General features: G+C 48.0%; 1 protein-coding gene across 1 annotated transcript in view; it reads right to left on the reverse strand.

Annotated features, from left to right (window-relative positions):
- Positions 1 to 27,136, reverse strand: part of CARD8 (caspase recruitment domain family member 8) — a 917,106-nt gene that overhangs the window by 846,115 nt on the left and 43,855 nt on the right. The window contains exon 2 of the mRNA XM_069626623.1: positions 5,005 to 5,170. Coding sequence (XP_069482724.1) covers positions 5,005 to 5,170 — 166 coding nt within the window. The remainder of the gene's footprint in view (positions 1 to 5,004; positions 5,171 to 27,136) is intronic.

Raw genomic sequence — 27,136 nt, forward strand, 5'->3', positions numbered from 1 at the left:
TGGTGAGAGGAATAGAAAGGGGAAGATCTGTAGAGATCAGAACATCCAGAGTGTGCCCTGCAGAGTGAGTCTGGCCAGAGGGGAGGATAGAGAGAGAGAGAGAGAGAGAGAGAGAGAGTTGCAGAGGTCGCGAAAGAGTCCAGAGGAAGGACAATACAATTGTATTTTATCTATCAGGCCTGAAGGCCTCTATGTGCGATTTCCCTGCCGGGGCTTGGGATGGGAATGTGATTCAGAACTCCTTGCCATGCTGTGCTCCTACTTTCACCATGGCAGACTGGGCCTCACTCTAAATATCGCAGTGTTTCAGTATTTCTCAGAGCAAGGACAAGGGCTAATGTTTACATTGTGATTCATTACATTTCAACTATTGAGCTCTAATATCACAAACGCCTTATGCTTGGGCCTACCTACATTCCACAACCGCTACAAAATGCTATATGTGTTACACCTATTTCACGTTTCACCCCCCTCCAGCCATGCACATTCATTTTCCCATGCACTAGTATATTTTCCTCAACCTAAATCGTTTGGGAGGACATAGGAGCTAGACGTGCATCCCAACACTAGTTCATAGAAGTTGATACAGATATGCTACTGCAATACCCAGGGAATCGAAAGGCGAACATGCATTGATGCACAGAGATCGCAAGGCAGAAAACAGTGAAAGTCCCCACTGCATGACTTTAAACTGCACCATCTGTTTGTCCTTATTTATCTCTGTTTACTTCACTCAATACTTTACGAAAATGCAGCACACAGAACATGGCTAAGTCTTAATTCCTCGCTGTTTGTTTGTTTGTTTATTTATTTGTTAATGCGCACCAAACCCGGGGGTAGCCGGGCGCAACAGTTTACATGAAGACTTAAGCTTGTTACAATATTTGGCATGAGTATGTACAACACAGTGGCAAAAGGAGCAAGCATGTGTGAGACTATATACAGGCATACACATATAAAAACACAGCGGCAAAAAAAAAAAAAAAACTATATACAAGAATATATACAAACATATACCTGGAAGCAGGGCATGCCTAGGGTGTCCGGGCAATGGGTACAGTTGGGGCTAGGTAGGAAGCTAGGTGTAAGTTATGTGTCATTGGCACGTAGCCAATTAATTATCTTGTGCCTGAATTTTGGGTACGGTTGTTCCGTTCTGAGGTCGAGTGGTAGTTTGTTCCAGCATTGAGCAGCTTTGACGGGAAGCTAGTCCCTCCCGCGGTGGAGCATTTAAACCTTGGCATTTCTAGTTTGGAGGTGTTAGCAGATCTTGTGGGTCGCATGGTGATTTTCCTGTTGATTTTTTACATAAGATACGGGGGGCTAGGTTGTTTAGACATTTAGATATGAGGGATGCTGTTTTAAGTAGGATTCTGTCCGTTATTGTTAACCAGTTAACCTCTTTCCTGAAGTTAGTGATGTGCTCTCTGTAAAGGATATTTAGTGCTGCTCTTAAGGCGCTGTTCTGTAGTCTTTGAAGTTTATCGGTGATACATTTATTGGTTCCAGAGTACAGGGCATTACAGTAATCTAACCTACACATGATAAGGGCGTTAGCTAGTGTGATGCAGCTGGTGCTGGAGAGGTATGGTCTAGCTGCACGGATGAGTTTGCGAGTGTAGGTAGTGGAAGAGGCGAGGGAGTTGACCTGCTTCTTGAGAGTAAGGGAGGAGTCCAGATAGAATCCAAGGGTTTTAACCACAGACATCACTTTGATAGGGTTGTTATCAATGCTGAAGGATGTGTAGTTTGGGCATAGTTTTTGGATGTTGGTTTCAGAGCCTAAGATTAGTAGTTCTGTTTTATCGTCATTCAGGCAGAGGTCGTGTGCGGCCATCCATGCCTGAAGGAGCGTGTATATCTTGTTCACCAAGGCTGAGTCTGTCTCGTAGTTGCCCGAAATGGGTATGAGGATCTGGGTGTCATCTGCATAGTTCATGTAGATGACTCCCAGTCTGTCCAACTTGTCAAACACAGGCTTGGTGAAGATATTGTACATGGTGGGGGAGACACAGGATCCTTGTGGGACACTGCATGTTATTTTGATTGGGTCAGCTGAGTTGGTGGTGGAGAAGACTTGCATGGTGTGATTTGCTAAGAAGGATTGGACCCAGGCTATAGCATCTCTGGTGAAGTTGGCGGCAGATTCGAGGTGGTTGCATAAGACTGCATGGTCCACCAAGTCAGACGCAGCCGACAAGTCTAGTAGGAGGAGCAGGGCTGTTTTCCCGTTGTCCTTAAGTTCCTCAATTTGTGTCTTGAGGTCTATTAGAGCTGTTTCCGTGCCATGGAGTGGGCAGAAGCCAGATTGCCGTGAGCCAAGCAGGTGGTTAGCCTCCAGGTAATCCTGGATTTGTATGTAGGCAGCTCGGTCTAGAATTTTTAGTAGGAAAGGCACTGTGGTGATTGGTCTGTAGTTGGATGGGATAGTGGGGTCCAGAGTTTGTTTTTTCAATAATGGGAGGACCCATGATTCTTTGAGGTTGGTGGGTACCATGTTGGATTTAAAGGAGGAGTTTATGAGCTTGGAGATGAAGGGAGCTAGATCGCTTGCTGCATCCTTTATTAGTTGTGCTGGGCAGGAGTCGCCCTTACAGTTTGACGGTTTGAGGGAGAGTATTATTTTTTCTGTGTCAATTATGGAGATAGATTTGAAACTAAATGGAGCAGTGGTTTTGTTCTCCTGGGATTGGGGTATTTGTTGGTCAGGAGGTGGAAGTGTGGCCTTTTTTTTTAGCAATTTTGCATTGAAGCAGGGAGAGTTTGTTAGCAAGGGCGTTTTGTATGTTTGTGCACCAATCTTTGTTTTTGGAGGCGTTGTCTATTGGTTGAATAGGAGATTCCAGCTCACGGAGGATAGCGAAGAGCTCTTTAGTATTGGAGTTGGCTTTTGCGATCCTGTCATTAAAGGTGTTCTTCTTGGTTATGATAATTTCTTTTTTGTATGATTTGGCAAAATTGGGTTAGGATGTTTTTGTTGTATTCGGTGGGAGAGGGACACCAGATGGATTGGAGCTTTCTTTTTTGTAGTCTTAGCGATTTGAGGTGGGGCGTAAACCCGGAATTTAGGTGGGCTTCCTGTTTAGCTTTACGTAGTATGGCTGGAGCAACTGCATCTAATACTTTGGTCATAGCATCATTGAAAGTATTTACCAGGGTGTCCGGGTTGTTACTTTCTAATCCATTTATGGCTGGGAGAAGGAGAGGGATAATATTTTCAGCAGACATGTCCTTCTTTCTTCTGGTCAGGAGAGGGGGAACCAAGTTGTTGATTTTGGGGCTAAGGAGATCCAAGGTGGCGGAGAAGGTTATTAGATAGTGATCCATCCATGTTTGTGGAGCAATATCGGTGATACTGATGTTGCAGTTCAGTTCCGATACCCAGTTGAGGGTCCTTCCTTTGATGTGGGTGGGGGAGAGGACTTTTTTTTATCAAGGCCATGGTCCTTGAACAGGGCTGCAACTGATTCTGCGTGTTTATTGTCAGTTTCATTAAAGCCGAGGTTAAAGTCTCCCAGTAGTAGGGTTTGGGAATGGTCTTTAGTATTATTAGCTATGAGGCTAGTTAAATGATCTTCAAAGGTGCCTAGAGGCCCTGGGGGTCTGTATATTAAATGTATTGAGAGCGTGCGGTTGTTAGAAAGGGACATTTTGGCTGTGAATACTTCACAGGATGAGTAGGAGATTGGTGTGGTAAGTCTGATAGGATAGGTGGATTTGGAGATGATGGCTAGTCCACCACCTCTGGCATTGGGCCTGTCGGCACTGAGAATTTGGTATTTATCGGGCACTGCAAGCATTATTGTTGGTCCTGCAGCCTCGTGAAGCCAAGTCTCTGTTATGGCCAATAGGTCCAGGTTGTCACTGTTTAAGATGTCTGCAATTTCTGTGGCATGAGACACCACTGATCTCGCATTGATGAGAGATCCTAGTAGTGTTAGAGAGCTATTAGGTTTGCTGGTTTGGCAGGTTTTAAGTGATAAGGTGTCCAGGGTTGTGCAAGTTATAGTAAGAGTTTGATCACCGGTGTGATTGGATTGTTTAGGTAAGCGGTGCAAGTTTTTAGGTTGGGCAGTAGTACGTCTATTGGCATTATTCTGGTGGTTTCCTACTGGTTCATAGATGCTAGGTAGTCTGGATCTGAGTCTCAGGTTTCTGTCCTTAGGAGGGCTAGTTTTGAGAGTAAAGGCCATTGTGCTGGATATACCGATGAATAGTATTAGGGTCAAGGTGGCTTTCGTAAGGCAAGTGAGGGCCATTTTCTTAATTATGCCAGGGCATATCGTGAGCTGGTGTCTAGATATTGAGTTTAGCCGTAGATACTTCAGTGATATGCCTGAATTGTTAATGTCTGGGGGTATAGTGAACTAACATTTAGTGCCTTTACACTGTAGAGATGCAGTGAGAGTATTCAAGCAAACTGACATCTAAGTTGGACTTAAGCACAAAGGCCTGAAGCACTAGTGACTGGAAAACAGCAATTGGTGCATTTAAGTTATGTAAATGCAATGAGGATATTCAATCAGATTGACATCTAGATACGACTTTAGTACAGAGACCTAAGACTCTAGTGATTGAAGGGTACAGGAGGCTTACGACACTGGTGGTAGTGAGAGGTGCAATGCGCAGAGTGAGGTACAGTGCGCAGAGACACTCAGTAGTAGGAAAGCCGTGACATGCAAGGTCTGCGGGTGAGGTCAAATACTATATGCGAAGGCAATGGGTCTTCCAGATTCAATTGTGCGCAACCAAGGTATCTATGTATGTACAGTAAATGGGTGGTCCACCGGTGAGGATGGGAACTACAGCTTCGTGTGCAGGAGGCACGAACAAGGTACTAGGGTTTACAAAATGCAACAGGTTAGTTAGCCATGTAGTACTGTGTTCTCATCGATGTACTGCTATCATGATTTCACCTGCCACTGCTGACTTGGCTGTCCACAGAAGAGCAGGGAAACGGGAGCGGGCATTCGGACAGCATCAGGCAGCAGAAGGCTGACAAACCTCAGAATCGATGCTTGGGATGGTCTCTTTAAGCGTGTAGAAAGAAGCGACTGATCTCCCACTGAAGGCATTCTCTCGAAGAGACAGGCGCTGCAGCGACTGCTTAGTACTCAGGGCCCAGCACAGGACACCGGTGCTATCATCTGTGAGGCCGGTCTTGAACAAACTGCAGAGTGAAGAGAAGTAAGGAAATCAACCACATTTGCTAACATTAAAGACGGAAAACATAACTTTACATAAACAAATCTCTGTTCCTACGATGTGCACTAACCCTGTCTGATGCACAGTGTGTACATTTTCAGGTCCATAGTAGTGTCAGGAGAGAGTCCAACCACTGCACTCAGACGCTGGGCGATGCACATTAGGTGTTCATTATCATTTAGAGAGTGGTGCCTCAACTCTACATTTATCATTGTCTCAATGTGCCCAAATGCTCTATGGAACTGTGATGAAGTCCCTTGCCTGGCTCTGCAAATTCTCACGCAAGTTACTCTGGAGGACAGAGACCTCACCAAGTCAGAGGATATTGGGCCCAGTAGCCAAATAGGGAGGATTCTGGATCACTCTATTATTTATTTATTTATGTATTTGCTGACATTTTGTTCGAAAATTTAGAGTAGGAGGTAAATGGCAACCCAAAAGTCTCTTAGTTACAGGTACAATCTACAAGGCAATCATGTCTGATAGGAGTTACAAGAGGTGATCAGAGTTACACATAGAAAAATAATACAGTGTGGCAAAATACATAGTGATCATAATCAGAAAGGAATCAGACAAAAAGCTTGGTTTTGATTGCTTTGCGGAATGCTTGGTGGGACTTCATCATTTTCAAGTCGGTGGGGAGTGCATTCCAATGGGTGGCTGCCAGGGTAGGGAAACTAGAGCCCCCGGCGCGGCCTTTTCGCGCCTTGGGTATGAGAATCGTGTTGGAGTATCCCTTCCTCAAAGGTCTGGTAGTGATGTGGTTGGTGATTCTTTGAGCCAGGTACGGGGTAGGAAGTTTGTGGAGGCATTTATGTATAAGGGCCAGGGTTTTAAAGACAATTCTTTCTTTAACAGGGAGCCAGTGGGCCTGCCTTCTAACTTCAGAGATGTGGTGTTTTCTAGATGTTCCAGTGGCCGCCCTGAGGGCATTGTTTTGAACCAGTTGGAGTTTGGTAATATTTTTGCACGAGGTTCCCCCGAGGAGGGCATTGCAGTAATCCAGCCTTGATCCAATTATTTCCCTAGCAATGGTGAGGCAGTTCTGGTGCGATACGAAACTCTCACTTGGTCCCCATTGCTGGTCAGAGGCCATTCACCATAAAGCCGTCTGGCACCCTCTATCAGTCAGGGACCTCAAAACTCCACTACCTTTAACTAAAATTGAACCAGAGATGAAAGTCCGACTCTTGATATGCCTCCTGCAAATTCTGCCAAGCTCCCATTGATGGCACATCCCATACTGAATTCTGTACGGCTGGTCCTCTTCAGCAATGGTGCAGATGGGCTAAAAAACAGTGGTACGGAAGGTTGCCAAGAGTAATGCAAGTGGTTAAGCTTAATTCAAAAGCCATTATATTTTTGGATTAGTGATATAGGTTTAGGCCAGCCCTCTGAGTCTTAACTAGACCCAGTTCGGTTGTTGGAACAGGCTGTGGCTGTAAACTGGAGGAGTCTGAAGAGTTTGATACGAGAAAGCCAGGATGTCTCATGGTAGTTGAGATAGGCTGAGGAGGTACAAGACACAGACATGGAGTTCAAAGAAGCAGGGAACGGAGGTGCAAGCCTGAAGGAGTAGAGGGGGCCTGGGACTAGAGAGTGCTTGCCCAGACTATACCTCTTGAGTATCTTGAGCTGTACAGATACCTGGTCGGTGCCCAAAAATACAACCCAAACATGGTGCCCCAAATTATAGTCTCTTCCCTGGATGTAATGTCATCCAAGGATTCTAAGGAGCAATTCAAATTTGAGCTTGTTGGGAACTCTTGCTTTTAGATAGTCATGGGTACTAGATCCAGGAAAGCCTGCATCTCAATCGGTGGAGAGCGCCATACATACTCAGCAGCAAGCAGCTTACATAATGGGATAGAGGCAACGAGTGCCATACATCCTGGGATATAGGGAGCAAGAGACATACATCCTGGGTTACACGCACAGAGCGACATACACCGTGAAATATGGGCGGCAAGAAGCACACGCCCTAAGATATACGCAGTGAGTGCCATACACCCAGGGATAAAGGCACCGGGAGGCATACACACTGGAATATAGGTGCTGAGCAGCAACACCCTGGGATATAGGCAGCGAGGAGCATAAACCCTGGGATATAGGCAGCAAGCGCCATACACCCTGGTCAGTGAGCGGAATACACAATGGAATATAGTCAGCGAGCGGCATACAACCTGGGATATAGGCAGTGAGATGCATACACCCTGGCATAAAGGCAGCGAGAGGCATACACCCTGGGATATAGGCGGCAAGCGCAATAATCCCTGGGATAAAGGAAGCGAGAGGCATACACCCTGGGATATAGGCGGCAAGCGCAATAATCCCTGGGATAAAGGAAGCGAGAGGCATACACCCTGGGATATAGGCGGCAAGCGCAATAATCCCAGGGATAAAGGCAGCGAGAGGCATACACCCTGGGATATAGGCGGCAAGCGCAATAATCCCAGGGATAAAGGCAGCGAGAGGCATACACCCTGGGATATAGGCGGCAAGCGCAATAATCCCAGGGATAAAGGCAGCGAGAGGCATACACCCTGGGATATAGGCGGCAAGCGCAATAATCCCTGGGATAAAGGCAGCGAGAGGCATACACCCTGGGATATAGGCGGCAAGCGCAATAATCCCAGGGATAAAGGCAGCGAGAGGCATACACCCTGGGATATAGGCGGCAAGCGCAATAATCCCTGGGATAAAGGCAGCGAGAGGCATACACCCTGGGATATAGGGCATGAGAGGCATACACCCTGGGATAGAGGCAGTGAGCGGCATAGACCCTGGGATATAGGCGACGAGCGGCATACACCCAGGGCTGTAAGCGGCGAGAGGCATAAACCCTGGGATATAGGCGGCAAGCGGCATATGCCCTGAGTTATAGGCGGCGAGTGCAATACACCCTGGGATATAGGCAGCGAGCAGCATAAACCCTGGCATATAGGCAGTGAGCGGCATACACCCTGGGGTATAGGTGGTAAGCAGCATTCACCCTGGGATAGAGGCAGCAAGGCATGCACCCAGTGTGCGACATACACCCTAGGATATAGTCAGTGAGGCATACACCCTGGTATATTGGTGGTGAGCAGTATACACCCTGGGATATAGGCAGCGAGTGTTAGGCAGAATCTCGTGCAGTGCCCTTAGGGACCACTATACACGATTAAGACTACAGGTGGCAATACAAGTTTTACCTTTGGTACAAGCCTGTACTACTATGTTATAGTGATAGCAGTAGCAGAACAGCCAGGCTTATCTCAAGAGTATATGAGCAGTAGCAGAGATTACACAAAGGGACCGGTGTTATGAAACAAAAGAAGTTACCGGGAATACACTTGCGATCACTTTTTGACAGTAATGACAGTTCTGTCTTACTAAAGATACGCGTAACCGTGGCAAAAAATGTTACCGGGGTAAAAACACACTTAGCACCTGAGATACCCAGAGAGAGTTGGGGGCAAAAATCATCGGCAATACTTTTGTCAAGGCAGGCAGGATCAGAGAACACTCTTAGAAAGAAATTCAAAAGTCAATAGGCCAGAGCCAGTGTCAAGTGGAACCGGGTTTCTGTTGTCGAGGATCACACAGTCAGATAGTCCACGATTCAGCATAGCCAGGAGTACTTAGATATTGTCAACAGAGGAAGCAAAAGTTATAAGAAGGAGGGAAGACAAGGGCAAGCCTTGGAGGCGAAGAATAGGGATTCACCCAAATTCCTCGAGCAGAACACAGTACCTTATTCAAGGAAGAAGCTGGTGCCACGGCAGTTGTTCCTGGTAGTTTCCTGCAGACCCTCGGTTCCTGGAGCTTCAATCCGAAGGAGGACATCTGGAGGGGTCTGCACCACACAGGGATGAAGCCGGCAGCAGCGACAGTGAATAAAAGGTGTGCTCCTTAAAAACAGGAGAGGCTCTTCAGGTGGCTATCCGGTCCTCTGGCTGTAGAAGATGAACTGGTTATCCCCACCAAGCTCAAGGGAAGAAGACTCCGTACTGGATCTTCTCTTAGTCGTTGAAGGATAGCTCAGGACTGCAGCAGGGCTTCACCGGGACAGGATAGTTGCAGCAGTCGACTTTTTCTCTGCTTCTCTTCAGTTCCTTGTAGTTCCAGTGGCGACTCTGACTTGATACCCTGTGCAGGGGGCGACTACACCCCTCCCTCACTTTCAGCCCATCTAGACACCCAGGCGCCTAGAGGAGGGCTTCTTGGCAGAAGCCCGCCAAAAGACAGCGAACAAAGAAGGCAAACCTGGTTTGCCGCGCAAAGTAAAACACAAGAAGTACTTTAACAAAAAGAAATGGTGAATAAACCCAACCAGGGCCAAAAGAAAAAGCATTTGGTCAAGCGGGATTAAGTTTGAGGCTAATATAATAGCCTTCAATACTACCACGTTTATATAAGATAACCGCAGTAGAAAAGTTAGGGTAGATACCAATGCCACCAGCCAAGTCAAAATGTTAAAAGAGCAAAACAATGCTCTAGGAGGTACAGATAACAAAAGGCTAAGGATTAACCCTTTTCAGTACTCCATGTAAGATGGGGTGTACTGGATCTGTGGTTACATGACTAAGTAAAGTTAATGGCAACTTTACCCTTTTCTGGGGGACAGTAGTCAGCCTCAGAAATGGAGTCGGTGGGAAGTCTAAAAGACAACCCTGTGTCACTGCACTGAAGGTGCTGTGTAACACACAAAAGAAGGGGGCTACGGGAGTGGTGAACTCCAGAGTCCACAATCATTAAACAGCTGAAATACACATGGCAAAATACAGGTAACAGTGGGGAAAAAAATGGTACATTCTTACCAAGTGGAAAAATAAACTCCAGAGATCCAGCAAAGCTGCTGGGGGACTCACTAGGTAAGGGAAATTAGCCTTAGAATGAGAATTCTCCCTAACAGCGAGCTTCATACACCATGGGATACAGGCAGCGAACGTCATACACCCTGGCATGTAGGCAGCGAGAGGCATACACCCTGATATATAGGCAGCAAGAGGCATATAACCTTGGGTACAGGCAGCGAATGGCATATGCCCTGGGATATATACAGTGAGCGGCATACACCCAGGGATATAGGCAGCGAGAGACATACACTCTGGGATATAGGCAGTGAAGGGCATACACCCTGGGATATAGGCAGCGAGCGGCATACACCGTAGGATATAGGCAGCAAGCGGCAATCACCGTAGGATTTAGGCAGTGAGAAGCATGCACCCTGGGGTATAGGCAGCAAGCACCATACACCATGGGCAGTGAGTGGAATACACCCTGGGAAATAGTCAACGAGCGGCGTACACCCTGTGATACAGGCAGTGAGCCACATACACCCTGGGATATAGGCGGCAAGTGCAATAAACCCTGGGATAAAGGCAGCAAGAGGCATACACCCTGGAATATAGGCAGCAAGCTCCACACACGCTGGGATATAGGCAGCAAGTGGCATACACCCTGGGATACAGGCAGTGAGTGGCATACACCCTAATATATGGGCAGCAAGAGGCATGCACCCTGGGATACAGGCAGCGAGTGGCATACGCCCTGCGCTATATGCAGCGAGAGACATACACCTTGGGAAATAGGCAGTGAGCGGCATACAGTCTGAGATATAGGCAGTGATCAGCATACACCATAGGATATAGGCAGCGAGTGGTAGACACCGTGGTATAAAGGCGGTAAGCGGCATACACTGGGATAGAGGCAGCAGCGGCATACACCCTAGGATATAGGCAGCGAGCAGCATGTTCCATGGGCAGCGAGCGGCATACACCCTGGGATATAGGCAGTGAGCGGCATACACCCTGGGATATAGGTAGCGAGTGCCATACACCCTGGGATATAGGCAGCAAGAGGCATACACCCTGGTATACAGGCAGCGAGCGGCATACACCCTGGGATATAGGCAGCAAGAGGCATACACCCTGGTATACAGGCAGCGAGCGGCATACACCCTGGGATATAGGCAGTGAGCGGCATACACCCTGGGATATAGGTAGCGAGTGCCATACACCCTGGGATATAGGCAGCAAGAGGCATACACCCTGGTATACAGGCAGCGAGCGGCATACACCCTGGGATATAGGCAGCAAGAGGCATACACCCTGGTATACAGGCAGCGAGCGGCATACACCCTGGGATATAGGCAGTGAGCGGCATACACCCTAGGATATAGTCAGCGAGCAGCATGTTCCATGGGCAGTGAGCGGCATACACCCTAGGAAATAGGCAGGGAGTGGCATAAACCCTGGGATATAGATGGTGAGGCATAAACCCTGGGATATAGGCGATGAGCAGTATACACCCTGCCATATAGGCAGGGAGCAGCAAAAACCCTGGGATACAGGCAGTGAGTGGCATACGCCCTGGGATATATTTAGTGTGTGGCATACACCCAGGGATATAGGCAGCGAGAGACATACACTCTGGGATATATTTAGTGTGCGTCATACACCATGGGATATAAGCGGTGAGGCATGCACCCTGGGATATGGGCAGCGAGAAGCATACACCCTGCGATATATAGGCAGCGAGCAGTGAACATCCTGGGTTAAAGGCAGCAAGAGACATACACCCTGGGATACAGGCAGTGAGTGGCATTCACTCTGGGATACAGGCAGCGAGTGGCATACACCTTGGGACATAGACAGTGAGCGGCATACACCCTGGGATATAGGTGGAGAGGCATGCACCCTGGGATATAGGCAGTGAGCGGCATACACCCCGGGATATAGGCAGCGAGAGGCATACACCCTGGGACATAGGCGGTGAGGCATACACCCTGGGATATAGTCAGTGCGGCATATGCCCTGGGATATATACAGTGAGCAGCATACACCCTGGGATATAGTCAGTGCGGCATATGCCCTGGGATATATACAGTGAGCAGCATACACCCTGGGATATAGTCGGTAAGGCATACACCCTGGGATATAAGCAGTGAGCAGCAATGACCCTGAGATACAGGCAGCGAGCAGCATACACCCTGGGATACAGGAGCAAGCAGCATATACCCTGGGATATAGGTGGCGAGGCATGCACCCTGGGATATAGGTAGCGAGGCATGCACCCTGGGATATAGGCGGTGAGCGGCATACAGCCCGGGTTATAGGCAGCGAGGGGCATACACCCTGGGATACAGGCGTTGAGTGGCATACACCCTGGGATACAGGCAGTGAGTGGCATTCACTCTGGGATACAGGCAGCGAGTGGCATACACCTTGGGACATAGACAGTGAGCGGCATACACCCTGGGATATAGGTGGAGAGGCATGCACCCTGGGATATAGGCAGTGAGCGGCATACACCCCGGGATATAGGCAGCGAGAGGCATACACCCTGGGACATAGGCGGTGAGGCATACACCCTGGGATATAGTCAGTGCGGCATATGCCCTGGGATATATACAGTGAGCAGCATACACCCTGGGATATAGTCAGTGCGGCATATGCCCTGGGATATATACAGTGAGCAGCATACACCCTGGGATATAGTCGGTAAGGCATACACCCTGGGATATAAGCAGTGAGCAGCAATGACCCTGAGATACAGGCAGCGAGCAGCATACACCCTGGGATACAGGAGCAAGCAGCATATACCCTGGGATATAGGTGGCGAGGCATGCATACTGGGATATAGGTAGCGAGGCATGCACCCTGGGATATAGGCGGTGAGCGGCATACAGCCCGGGTTATAGGCAGCGAGGGGCATACACCCTGGGATACAGGCGTTGAGTGGCATACACCCTGGGATTTATACAGTGAGCGGCATACACCCTGGGATATAGTCAGTGAGGCATATATCCTGTGATATAGGCATTGAGCGCCATACACCCTAGGATACAGGCAGTGAGTGGAATACATCCTGGGATATAGACACGAGCGCATACACCCTTGGATACAGCCGGTGTGTGGCATACATCCTGGAACAGAGGCAGCGAGCAGCATAGACCCTGGGATACAGGCAGCGAGCGGCATACACCCTGGGATATATAAAGCGAGCGGCATACACCCTGGGATATAGGCAGTGCACGGCATACACCCTGAGACACAGGCAGCGAGTGGCATACACCCTGGGATATATGCAGTGAGCACCATACTCCCTTGGAAACAGGCGGTGAGGGACATACATCCTGGAACATAGGCAGCTTATTACACTTTGCAGCCCAGTGGGGTTATTCCACATATTTAAACCTTCTTCTTTCTGGCTGTTCCCATCCTTTAGCTCGCTCCTCAGCTCTTATTACACTTTGCAGCCCAGTGGGGTTATTCCACATATTTAAACCTTCTTCTTTCTGGCTGTTCCCATCCTTTAGCTCGCACCTCAGCTCTTATTACACTTTGCAGCCGATTGGTGTTAGTTCAGTTCGTCTTGGAAGGATAGCTCAGCAGCAATGTGCTCGCCTTTGAAGCAAGACGACATGGAGCAACACAGGTTCGATCCCCGGGTCCGCGCTTAGAAACCTCTGGGTATTAAGCGTGTTATAAATAACCTATCATATCATATCACATATTTAACCCTTCTTCTTTCTGGCTGTTCCCGTCCTTTAGCTCGCTCCTCAGCACTTATTACACTTTGCAGCCTGGTGGTCTTAGTCTAAATATTTAAAGATTATTCTTTCTGGCTGTTCCCACCCTTTAGCTTGTTCCTCCACTTTTTACACTTTTCAGCCTGTTGGTGTTAGTCCACATATTTAAGCATTCTTCTTTCTGGCTGTTCCCGTCCTTTAGCTCGCTCCTTGGCTCTTATTACACTTTGCAGCCCGGTGGTGTTAGTCCACATATAGAAACCCTTGTCTTTCTGGCTGTTCCCAACCTTTAGCTCGCTTGTCAGCTCTTATTACACTTTGCAGCATGGGTGGTGTTAGTCTACATATTTAAACCTTCTTCTTTCTGGCTGTTCCTGTCCTTTAGCTCGCTCCTCAGCTCTTATTACACTTAGTAGCCCGGTGGTATTAGTACAAATGTTAAAACCTTCTTTTTTTTGGCTGTTCCTGTCCTTTAGCTCGCTCCTAAGCTCTCATTACACTTTGCAGCCCGGCGTTGTTAGTCCACATATTAAAACCTTCTTCTTTTTGGCTGTTCCTGTCCTTTAGCTCGCTCCTCAGCTTTTATTACACTTTGCAGCAAGGTGGTGTTAGCCCACATATTTAAACCTTCTTCTTTCTGCTTCCTTTAGCTCGTTCCTCAGCTCTTATTACATTTTTCAGCCCAGTGGCTTTAGCCCAACTATTGAACCCTTCTTCTTTCTGGCTGTTCCCGTCCTTTAGCTCGCTCTTCAGCTCTTATTACAATTTGCAGCACGGTGGTGTTAGTCCAAATATTTAAGCTGTCTTCTTTCTCGCTGTTCCTCTCCATTTAGCTCATTCCTCAGCTCTTATTACACATTATAGCCCGGTGGGTTAAGTCCACCTATTTAAACCTTCTTCTTTCTGGCTGTTCCCGTCCTTTAGCTCGCTCCTCAGCTCTTATTTCACATTTCAGCCTGGTGGCGGTACGTCCACATATTTAAATCTTCTTTCTGGATGTTCCCATCCTTTAGCTCGCTCCTCAGCTCTTATTACACTTTGCAGCCTGGTGGTATTAGTACAAATATTTAACCCTTCTTCTTTCTAGCTGTTCCCAGCCTTTAGCTTGTTCCTCTGCTCTTATTACACTTTGCAACCGGGTGGGTTTAGTCCACATATTGAAAGCTTATTCTTTCTGCTGTTCCCGTCCTTTAGCTCGCTCCTCAGCTCTTATTACACTTTGCAGCCTGCTGCTTTTAGGATGCATGGGGGATTTTAGCAGATTTTCTGCCAGCGGCATTGCTGCATTTATTTCATTTTATTTCTTTTTTACATTTGTATAGCACACTAAGCCCTGAGTTATCAAGGCGCTTTCACACGACCACTTGCTTGCATAAGTACAAAGGTGAATTACAGGGTCTTGAAACTACAAGTAAGTCAGTTAGTTTCATAATCAGTGTTCAGGCAAATAACAGTCCAGCAGGATTGTTCAGCTCGCAGGGTTGGAGGTAATAAATTCCACTGTTTGGCTGCAATGTTTGTGAAGCTTCAACTGCCTTGGCTGGCCCGTTTCATTTTGGTCTGGGTTAGTCATTGGGCATAGGCTGATCTCGTCGGTCTGGAAAAGTTTTCTATAGATATGTTCTCTGAAAGAGTGGAGGTGGCTCCTTGTAGAGACACGGGTGTGTGATTGAGAGTACTTTGAATAAGATCCGTTTGTGAAAGGGGAGCCAGTGGGCATGTCCCCTGGCTGAGGTGATGTGTTCGAGTTTAGGGATATTCATGGCTACTCTTAGCGCGATGTTGTGTTCCGAGGTGCCCGCGAACACAGCGTTACAGTAATCATGCCTTGATCCAATGGCGTCTCGGGCAATTGTAAGGCAACTGTCTGGGGACAGGAATGGTCTAAATGCATTTATTAGTTTAGTAGTGTAAGCAGCCGAGGAGGTGATGGCATGACTCCTAGTGTCTTCACTGACATTAAAAAGGGAATCAGGTTGCCCTCAATGTTGAAGGAGGAGTATTGGGCTTCAAGCTTCTTGATCATCGCGGAGTATCTCTGTCTTCTGGTTGTTTAGACAGAGGCGGTGAATGTCCATCCAGTCATGTATGGTCATGTACACAGAGTTCAAGTCGGACAAGTCCTCCCGGTAGCTGCCAGTGACAGGGAGTAAGATTTGCGTGTCATCGGCATAGTTTGTGTATGATATGCTGAATGAGTCTAGAAGGGTGAATAGAGGTTCTGTGGGGTGATTGGCATTTTCGGTGAATACTTTGAAGGATCTATCGCCCAGGAAAGAGCGGTGAGAAGTTGGCTGTGGAGGTTAAGTGGTGGCAAAGAATCTTGTGGTCTACCAAGTCAAAAGCAGCCAATAGGTCAAGGAGTAGCAGGAGGGCTGGCTTGCCATTGTCCCTGATCTCATCAATCTGTTCTTTAAATCCAGTAGTGCTGATTCCATCCCATGACTTGGGCGGATCCCCGACTGGCACATCCCTAAAAGGAGCTTTGATTCTAGGTGTTGCTGGATTTGCAAGTAGGCTGCTCAATCGATATTCAATAAGAACACGACTGTGGTGACGGGGCGGTAGTTTGTGAGAATTTCAGGGTCTAGGGATGTTTTTTTTACCAGGGGGAATACCCATGCTTCCTTGAGGTTGGTGGGGACAATGCCAGTGGAGAAGGAGGCATTGATAAAGGAGGTGATGAAAGGCACCAGGGCCTCAGAGCAGTCCTTGATGAGGGTAGCAGGGCAAATGTCTCCTTTGCATTTAGAGGGTTTGAGGCCTTTTAGGATGGCTGTCACTTCCGCTTCTGAGACCTTAGCAAAGCAGAACAAGGGGATGTCTTTGTGATAGTCAGACAGGGGAAGGTGAGTCGTGGGGGACACGCGAGAGGAGAGCAGGGATTGTTTAAGGTCAATTTTTCTTTGGAGGGACTCCATTTTGGCAAGTAGTGCGTTTTGTATGTTTATGCACCATAGTTCGTCCTTGGTGATGATAGTCGGTGGCTTAGATGGGGCTTCAAGTGCCCTGGAGCTGATGACTATATCCGGGTACTAGTTTTAACATTGGTGATGTGGGTATTGTATGTGGCAGACTAGGCGAGGAGGATAGCTTGTTTATATTGTTTGGCTATGGTGGTGAATGTCCGCTTCTGAACTTGTGTGGGTGGCTTTTTCCACTTGGCTGCTCGGAGGCTTGGTGCGGCCCTTATTGGCAGGGTTTCATTTAGTCTTAGGGTGGTAGGTGGTGGTTGTGTGCATACTGAGGCAGGGAGTTCGTCCTTGGCGGTAGCATAGATGGGGTTTCAATTTCCCTGTGGGTGGTGAAGATTTCTCGGGTATTAGATTTAGCATTGGTGATGCGGGTATTGCATGTGGCAGACTAGGCGAGGAGGATGGCTTGTTTATATTGTTTGGCTATGGTGGTGAATGTCCACTTCTGAGCTTGTGTGGGTGCCTTTTTCCACTTGGCTGCTCGGGGGCTTGGGGAGGCCCTTGTTCGCAGGGTTTCATTTAGTCTTAGGTTGGTTGGTGGTGGTCGTGTGCATACTGAGGCAGGGAGTTTGTCCTTGGTGGTGGTGTATGTTAGGCAGAATTATATGTAGTACCCTTTGGGAACACCACACTCAATTAAGACTACAAATCTCAGTACAATTTCACCTTTGGTACAAGCCTGTACTACACAGTAAAGTGGTAGCGATGGCTGAGCAGCCATACCTATCTCAAGGGTAAAGTGAGCAGTATAAGAAGTTACACAAAGGACAGCAATTACTATGATTCAAACAAACACTGACTCAAGATTTCTGAGTAAAAGAATATACATTTATTTACACATCAGTTATAAAACAGTTCACTATTATAAAGCAGCAGAAAATCACAATCTTAATACACTACAACCATACCCAATCAATTCTGGACAAGTTAAGCTCAAAATGAAGTGTGAGCCAAATGGAATTCCAGCAATTTAAAGGGGAGGAAAGACAAGGTTACTCAAATGCAACAACCCCAACGAGTTATAGGAAAGGGCAATCTAGAAAAGGCTTGCTACAACTAGGATTCAAATTAATAGGCCCGTGCCAATGTTAATGGTTCATAGTGTTTGCAGGGGATCACACAGTTCAATGTAGTTTGTGGATAAGTCTTTGCCAAGAGTTCAAAACGAAGTTGGTTGAAGGAAAAATTATTCAAAAGAGAAAAGAAGGACAAGCCGTCTGCGAGGCAAAAGATTTGAAGCACTTTTACCGCGTTCAGACGGAACGAACGACCGGATTTGCACAGCACCTTAAAGACAGAAGAATACTGTAGCTGAGGCAGTTGGTCCTGGCAGGTCCTGCAGGCTCACGGTTCCTGAAGCTTCAGTCGAGGTGACGAGAAGGAGGACGTATGGAGGGTCCTGCACTGCCCAGGGAAGAAGCCAGCAGCAGAGCAAAGCGTCGAATAAAAGGGGTGCTCCTTAAAACCCAAACAGGTCCCTTTCTCCCTGGCTAATCGGTTCACTGCAGCGATACACAGAAATTCGACCAGGAGAGGGAGGACGACGTTTGGTGTTTGGCAAGCTGGTTGGTCCCACCAAGCTCAAGGGGAGAAGACTCTTTGCAGATCTCCTCTGTCGTTGAAGTTTCAGGAGATTCAGACCTGCATCAGGGCTTCACCGGGATGTCCAGTAGTTGCAGCAGTCATCTTCCTTCAGCTTCTCGTTGGCTCTCTCGATCCAGTGGCGACTCTGCCTTCCAGTCCCAGAGACTGGCTTTTTATGAACCAAATCCCGCATTCACACAGCCTGGCTGTCAATCACACAGGAAATTAGCCATTCTTGAGAATTCTCCCCAATAGTGTAGATGGGGAGAAGTTCCCTGTGGGTGGTGAAGATTTCTCGGGTACTCGATTTAGCATTGGTGATGCGGGTATTGTATGTGGCAGACTAGGCGAGGAGGATAGCTTGTTTATATTGTTTTGCTATGGTGGTGAATGTACGCTTCTGAACTTGTGTGGGTGGCTTTTTCCACTTGACTGCTCAGGGGATTGGGGAGGGCCTTGTTGGTGGGGTTTTGTTTAGTTTTAGGGTGGTAGGTGCTGTTCATGTGCATACTGAGGTGGTGAGTTCGTCCTGGGCAGTAGCGTAGATGGGTTTCAGGTTCCCTGTGGTTGTTGAAGATTTCTCGGGTACTAGATTTAGCATTGGCGATGAGGGTATTGCATGTGGCAGAGTAAGCGAGGAGGATAGCTTGTTTATATTGTTTGACTATGGTGGTGATTGTCTGCTTCTGAGCTTGTGTGGGTGGCTTTTTCCACTTGGCCGCTCAGTGGTTTTGGGGAGGCTCTTGTTGGTGGGGTTTTGTGTAGTCTTAGGGTGGTAGGTGATGGTCAGGTGCATACTGAGGCAGGGATTTTTTGTCCCTGTGTGTTGCGGGTGGGAGGCATGGTGAAGGCAGGGGGTGAGGCAACTGGGTTTAGTGAGCCTGGTGGCTCTATGAGGGCAGATGCAAGAGGGCGTATTTTACTGTTCAGTGTGTTCCTTGAGCGTGTCCTTAGTCAGTTGTTCGTTGTCCTGGTTGCAGCCAGCTGCACTGCACATGATGATGTAAGTCAGAGTGGCCCTGGGGGGAGGTGATTTTCCCATGGTGGATATTGATGTGGGTTTTGGGTTGGTGTGGGCAGATCAGGCTTTGAGGCGTTGGAGGATATGAGGTCTTGTGGTTATACTGGGGTATGACCAATATTGTAGTGGTTGCATTGCTTGTGCGCTGTGCATGCACGTGTTTTGCAAAGGCAACATGCTCGGGGGCTTTAGATGCTTGTGTGATGTGCTGGCGTGATTTGCAGCTTGAGAGGCTCGCTGGTGGGCTGGGTTGCAGGTGGGTAGGCCAGATGTTGGCTGTGTGGGGCTCTGGATCACGTGGAGGATCTGCGTGTTGTTGTTTATGCCAGCTCAGGGGCAGGTAGGCTGGCGGGAGGAAGGAGCTGGTTGGCTGGGTTGCCGGCGGGTAGGACAGATATTCGCTTTGTGGGGCGCTGGATCACAGAGAGGCTCCGCATGTTGTAGTTTATTCCAGCGCAGGGGTGGGCAAGCTGGCTGGAGGAAGGAGCTGGTGGGCTGGGTTGCCGCTGGGTAGAACAGATGTTGGGTGTGTGTGGCTCTGGATCACGTGGAGGCTCTGTGTGTTGTAGTTTATTCCAACTCAGGGGCAGGAAGGCTGGCTGGAGGAAGAAGCTGGGTGTGGAAGTGGAGATTGAGGAGGCGCATGTGAGGTACAACACTTTCACAGAGAGAGTGGTGGTGGGCTTACCTGGCAGTTGTAGTTGTTGTGGCCAGTTTACGGGTGGCAAATTGTGCCGGAGGGGCATAGCGGAAGCCCGATAGGGTGCATCTATTGCCTGTAGGCGTCCGTGCAGCTGATGCGGCATCCACGGTTAGACAGGGCCAGACAGGGGATGTCGCTAAGGGCCTTGATCAAGGGCCTTCACAGGGGTGTGGTATATCTGTCGAGATTTGGCAGTAATGAAGAAGATTTACCTCCAGCATATTGTGGCAGTAAATCTACTGCCAAACTAGGAGAATAGCAATGTAGGAATGCAGCGGTTAAGTGTAAGTGATGCAGTGCCATCACATTGCAGCAGTTTATCTGTGCACTACTGCAGTCGTAATGAGGTCATGTCTTTTCTATCAGTACACATTTGGGTAACATGTTGCCGCATCATAGACCGGCATTACTGCACAGCTGTGCTGTTTGGGGTACAAGCTTGCATAGTCTTTGGGATGGATCTGCACTAGGCCAGGGATACCCCAAGCTCTTCTTCCCCCAACTAACCTTCTAGTAGGACAAGTGTCTCCTACCACAGAACACCCCCAACGTTCCCACCAGGACGCATTGGAATGTTCCTCTGCTGACGTGACGACAATGGATGACTATATACCTGGCTAATCTTCAGAGCCGCCATACAGTCTACTCCAGAGGCCTATTGTACACATTTACAAGTAAGAGCTTATACTTTATGCAGAACTCTAGATACTCTAGATAACCTCTCTGCTGATCAGGGGACTGGTATTGAACACCTCAATTCTGGTATTTAAATCATTATTCTTCCCTGAGATCAAGCGTCCTCCTGGACGTCCATCCCCCACAGAACTCTAGATAACCTCCCTGCAGATCAGGGGAGGGGTAATGAACACCTCTAGGCTGGCATTTAAATCATTATTCACCCCTGAAATCAAGCATCCTCCTGGACGTCCTTCCCCCACAGAACTCTAGATAACCTCTCAGCAGATCAGGGGACTGGTATTGAACACCTCTATGCTGGCATTTAAATCATTATTCATCCCTGAGATCAAGCATCCTCCTGGACGTCCTTCCCCCACAGAACTCTAGATAACCTCTTTGCCGATCAGGGGATTGGTATTGCACACCTCTATGCTGGCATTTAAATCATTATTCATCCCTGAGATCAAGCATCCTTCTGGACGTCCTTCCCCCATAGAACTCTAGATAACCTCTCTGCTGATCAGGGGACTGGTATTGAACACCTCTATGCTGGCATTTAAATCATTATTCACCCCTGAGATCAAGCATCCTCCTGGACGGCCTTCCCCCACAGAACTCTAGATAACCTCTCTGGCGATCAGGGGACTGGTATTGCACACCTCTATGCTGGCATTTAAATCATTATTCACCTCTGAGATCAAGCATCCTCCTGGATGTCCTTCCCCCACAGAACTCTAGATAACCTCTCTGCAGATCAGGGACTGGTATTGCACACCTCAGTGCTGGCATTTAAATCATTATTCACCCCTGATATCAAGCATCCTCCTGGACGTCCTTCCCCACAGAACTCTAGATAACCTCTCTGCAGATCAGGGGACTGGTATTGCACACCTCTATGCTGGCATTTAAATCATTATTCACCCCTGAGATCAAGCATTCTCCTGGATGTCCTTCCCCCACAGAACTCTAGATAACCTCTCTGCTGATCAGGGGACAGGTATTGAACACCTCTATGCTGGCATTTAAATCATTATTCACCTCTGAGATCAAGCATCCTCCTGGTCGTCCTTCCCCCACAGAACTCTAGATAACGTCTCTGCAGATCAGGGGACTGGTATTGAACACCTCTAGGCTGGCATTTAAATCATTATTCACCATTGAGATCAAGCGTCCTCCTGGACGTCCTTCCCCCCACAGAACTCTAGATAACCTCTCTGGCGATCAGGGGACGGGTATTGAACACCTCTATGCTGCCATATAAATCATTATTCACCCCTGAGATCAAGGGTCCTCCTGGACGTCCTTCCCCCACAGAACTCTAGATAACTTCTCTTCAGATCAGCGGACTGGTATTGAACACCTCTATGCCAGCATTTCAATCATTATTCACCCCTGAGATCAAGCGTCCTCCTGGACGCCCTTCCCCCACAGAACTCTAGATAACCTCTCTGCAGATCAGGGGGGTGATACTGAACACCTCTATGCTGGCATTTAAATCATTATTCACCCCTGAGATCAAGCATCCTCCTGGACGTCCTTCCCCCCACAGAACTCTAGATAACCTCTCTGCCGATCAGGGGACAGGTATTGCACATCTCTATGCTGGCATTTAAATCATTCACCCCTGAGATCAAGCATCCTCCTGGACGTCCTTCCCCCACAGAACTCTAGATAAACTCTCTGCAGATCAGGGGACTTGTATTGAACACCTCTATGCTGGCATTTAAATCATTATTCACCCCTGAGATCAAGCATCCTCCTGGATGTCCTTCCCCCACAGAAATCTAGATAACCTCTCTGCAGATCAGGGACGGGTATTGAACACCTCTATGCTGGCATTTAAATCATTATTCACCCCTGAGATGGAGCATCCTCCTGGACGTCCTTCCCCCACAGAACTCTAGATAACCTCTCTGCAGATCAGGGGACAGGTATTGCACATCTCTATGCTGGCATTTAAATCATTCACCCCTGAGATCAAGCATCCTCCTGGACGTCCTTCCCCCACAGAACTCTAGATAACCTCTCTGCAGATCAGGGGACAGGTATTGCACATCTCTATGCTGGCATTTAAATCATTCACCCCTGAGATCAAGCATCCTCCTGGACGTCCTTCCCCCACAGAACTCTAGATAACCTCTCTGCAGATCAGGGGACAGGTATTGCACATCTCTATGCTGGCATTTAAATCATTCACCCCTGAGATCAAGCATCCTCCTGGACGTCCTTCCCGCACAGAACTCTAGATAAACTCTCTGCAGATCAGGGGACTGGTATTGCACACCTCTATGCTGGCATTTAAATCATTATTCACCCCTGAGATCAAGCATCCTCCTGGACGTCCTTCCCCCACAGAACTCTAGATAAACTCTCTGCTGATCAGGGGACTGGTGTTAGGCAGAAACCTGTGCAGTTCCCTTTGGGAACACTGCAAAAGATTTAGGACTTCAGGTGTTGGCAGTAAACCCACTTGGTAGCAGTCTGTACCACACAGATTCACTGTGGTAGCTGTGGCTGAGCAGTCAGACTTCCCTCAAGAAGAGTTAGGCAGTATGTAAAGTATACACAATAGGCACTCAGATACAATAGCACAAGCAAACATTGACCAGAGCTTTGGTATCAAGGTATATAATTATTTATTTAAAAACACACTTATTGAAACACTCCAGCACTATTATTGTAAAACACTTCAAAAACACTGTTACCATTAATATATATACTTCCCAGGTTCCCTATCAGTCAAGTCTTAGTTAACACCACTTATTTCCAGACAGAGGTGAGCGCTTAACTAAAGATGGCACTCTGATAAGTTAACGAAGATGGGAAGGAAAAGGTAGGAATTAGGAAAGCATATGACACAAATACTTTAGGACACTTAGCAAGGCAGAAAAGATTAAAGTCTACTGGTGAATCAAAGTCATAGATCGGGCCCACTCTTGGAGAGAGCAAAGCACAAATGTGTCCAGGATCACACGGTTTAGACAGGTTTAAAAAGTCTTGCAAGTAGTTCGAAAAGGAGTTGTTTAAGCTTTAGAAAAGTTTAGTTAGGGTGTCTCAGACTAACCCAGGTTCGAAAGCCGAGGGCTAAATCTACCTCGTACAATCGGTTGCAAGGGAAGCCGGGCGGAACACAGTACCTTATGTGGAAAGGATCCTCCAGCGGGGGCAGTTGTTCCTAGCAGTGGGTGCAAGTTGCTGCGTCGTCCAGAGGAAGAGAAGATAGCGTAGTGGAGGAAAGATGAAGGCCATTGCACTGCCAGGGAAGAAATCAGCCGTGGAGTTTTACGGCAAAAGGGTACTACCCTTTGTTCGCGCTGAGGGTAAAACGTGGTATTCCGGTTGCCAGAGTGCTTGGCACAGGCAAGGCGGCCACGAGATGTTCCAGGAAGGCAAAAAAGGAAGGCAGACTGGTTATCCCCTCCAGACGAAGGAAGAAGACTCTCCGGATTGGAGATCTCCTCTGTCGGTGGGAGCGGTGAGACGGTTCAGCAGGGCTCCTCCGGTGGTGTCGTCGTTGCAGGTCGGCTCAGCTTCTCCCTCGTCGGATTCTTAGGTCCTGTGGCGACTTCTGAAGATCCAGTCCCCAAGACTCTGCTTTTATGCAGCAAACCCCCATTCATCAGTCCTAACTGTCACTCAGACATGCTAAGGGGTGAGCCGGGCGGCTCACCCCTGGGCCAATCATACAAGAGTGCGACTTGAGTTGCCGAAGCAACTCAGTCCAGGGTGCCTAAACCCCCTCCCACACCCCCAGTGGTACCCAGACAGAGTCTTCCACACCAACCGACTCAAAGCCTATGTCTCTAGACCTGAAGTAGGAGCGTTGCTTCTAGCTTCATCAGAAGAGTGAGTCTCTCCCTGATCTCCTCAGAGGTGTACCTTTGGACGAAAAGGTTGAAGGAGTTAATCTCTCTTCAGATCTGACCCCTGAGCAACAGGAGGAGTGCAAATCCATGTTAAATCAGTTTGCCCCCCTGTTCTCACTTTCACCAGGCTTGGCCCCTTGGGGACAGCATGATATTCTCACTGGTGACTGTCTGCCAGTCAGAAGCAGAGGATACAGAATGTCAGAACATGTCAGAACCCACATCAAAGGAGAGGTCAAGAAGATGCTTGATCTCGGGGTAATAGAGCCCTCTACTAGTCCATGGTCTAGCCCAGTGGTGTTAGTACCAAAGGCAGGATCCAAAGACTTGAGATTCTGTGTGGACTATAGAGCTCTTAATGCAATCACCAAGACTGATGCCCACCCTTTGCCAAGGACAGATGAGTTGGTGGATAGGCTTGGCTCAGCCAAGTACCTCAGCACATTTGACCTTACCTCAGGCTATTGGCAAATAGCCCTGACAGACCATGCCAAGGAGAAAAATGCTTTTTCTACCCCAGTTGGCTTATACCAATTCAAGGGTATATCTTTTGGAGTGAAAAATGTACCTGCTACATTTCAGAGGATGGTGAACCAAGTTCTAGCTGGGATGGAGGACTTCTGCATGGCATACTTGGATGACATTGCAGTCTTCAGCCACTCCTGGGAGGAACATGTGAACCACCTTGGACATGTTTTGCAGGCTCTTGAGCAGGCCAATCTGACCATAAAGGCTAGTAAATGCCAAATTGGACAGAGTAAAGTGGTGTACCTTGGGCATAAGGTAGGAGGTGGAGAAATAAGGCCTCTGCTCAGCAAGATTGAAGCTGTGCAGAATTGGACAACACCTACTACTCAAACCCAAGTGAGAGCCTTCCTAGGCCTCACTGGGTACTATAGGAATTTCATAGAGAACTATGGGACCATAGCTTCTCCACTGAATGTAATCTCCTCTCCAAAATTCCCTTAGAAGGTCAAATGGAATGAGGAGTGCAATCAGGCATTTGAAAACCTAAGGAAAGCTCTGTGCCAAGCACCAGTACTGAGAGCTCCTGACTATCAACAAACTTTCATTGTACAGACTGATGCTTCCAATGTAGGTATAGGTGCAGTATTTAGCCAACAGGATGATAAAGGTAGGGAGCACCCCATTTGCTTCATCAGCAGGAAGTTAAAGGATCCTGAAACAAGGTGGGCAACAATTGAACGGGAATGCTTTGCCATTGTGTGGTCACCCCTGAGATCAAGCGTCCTCCTGGACGTCCTTCCCCCACAGAACTCTAGATAACCTCTCAGCAGATCAGGCCACTGGTATTGAACACCTCTAGGCTGCCATTTAAATCATTATTCACCCCTGAGATCAAGCGTTCTCCTGGACGTCCTTCCCCCACAGAAATCTAGATAACCTCTCTGCAGATCAGGGGACTGGTATTGAACACCTCTAGGCTGCCATTTAAATCATTATTCACCCCTGAGATCAAGCGTCCTCCTGGACGTCCTTCACCCACAGAACTCTAGATAACCTCTCTGCTGATCAGGAGACTGGTATTGAACACCTCTATGCTGGCATTTAAATCATTATTCACCTCTGAGATCAAGCGTCCTCATGAACGTCCTTCCCCCACAGAACTCTAGATAACCTCTCTGCAGATCAGGGGATGGGTATTAAACACCTCTATGCTGGCATTTAAATCATTATTCCCCCCTGAGATCAAGCGTCCTCCTGGATGTCCTTCCCCCCACAGAACTCTAAATAACCTCTCTGCAGATCAGGGGACGGGTATTGAACACCTCTATGCTGGCATTTAAATCATTATTCACCCCTGAGATGGAACATCCTCCTGGACGTCCTTCCCCCCACAGAACTCTAGATAACCTCTCTGGCGATCAGGGGACAGGTATTGAACACCTCTATGCTGCCATATAAATCATTATTCCCCCTGAGATCAAGCATCCTCCTGGACGTCCTTCCCCCTCAGAACTCTAAATAACCTCTCTGCAATACCCGTGGTATTGAACACCTCTAGGCTGGCATTTAAATCATTATTCACCCCTGAGATCCAGCGTCCCCCTGGACGTCCTTCCCCGACAGACCTCTAGATAACCTCTCTGCAGATCAAGGGACGGGTATTGAACACCTCTAGGCTGGCATTTAAATCATTATTCACCCCTGAGATCCAGCATCCTCCATGACGTCCTTCCCTGATAGAACTCTAGATAACCTCTCTGCAGATCAGGGCACTGGTATTGCACACCTCTATGCTGGCATTTAAATCATTATTCACCCCTGAGATAAAGCGTCCTCCTGGACGTCCTTCCCCCACAGAACTCTAGATAACCGCTCTGCAGATCAGGGGATGGGTATTGAACACCTCTTGGCTGGCATTTAAATCATTATTCACCCCAGAGATCAAGCGTCCTCCTGGGCGATCTTCCCCCACAGAACTCCAGATAACCTCTCTGCAGATCAGGGGACTTGTGTTGCACACCTCTATGCTGGCATTTAAGTCATTATTCACCCCTGAGATAAAGCGTCCTCCTTGATGTCCTTCCCCCACAGAACTCTAGATAACCTCTCTGCAGATCA

This window comes from Ambystoma mexicanum, chromosome 6p (assembly GCF_040938575.1).
Source record: "Ambystoma mexicanum isolate Mex_15411 chromosome 6p, UKY_AmexF1_1, whole genome shotgun sequence".
In the NCBI taxonomy this organism is placed as follows: Eukaryota; Metazoa; Chordata; class Amphibia; order Caudata; family Ambystomatidae; genus Ambystoma; species Ambystoma mexicanum.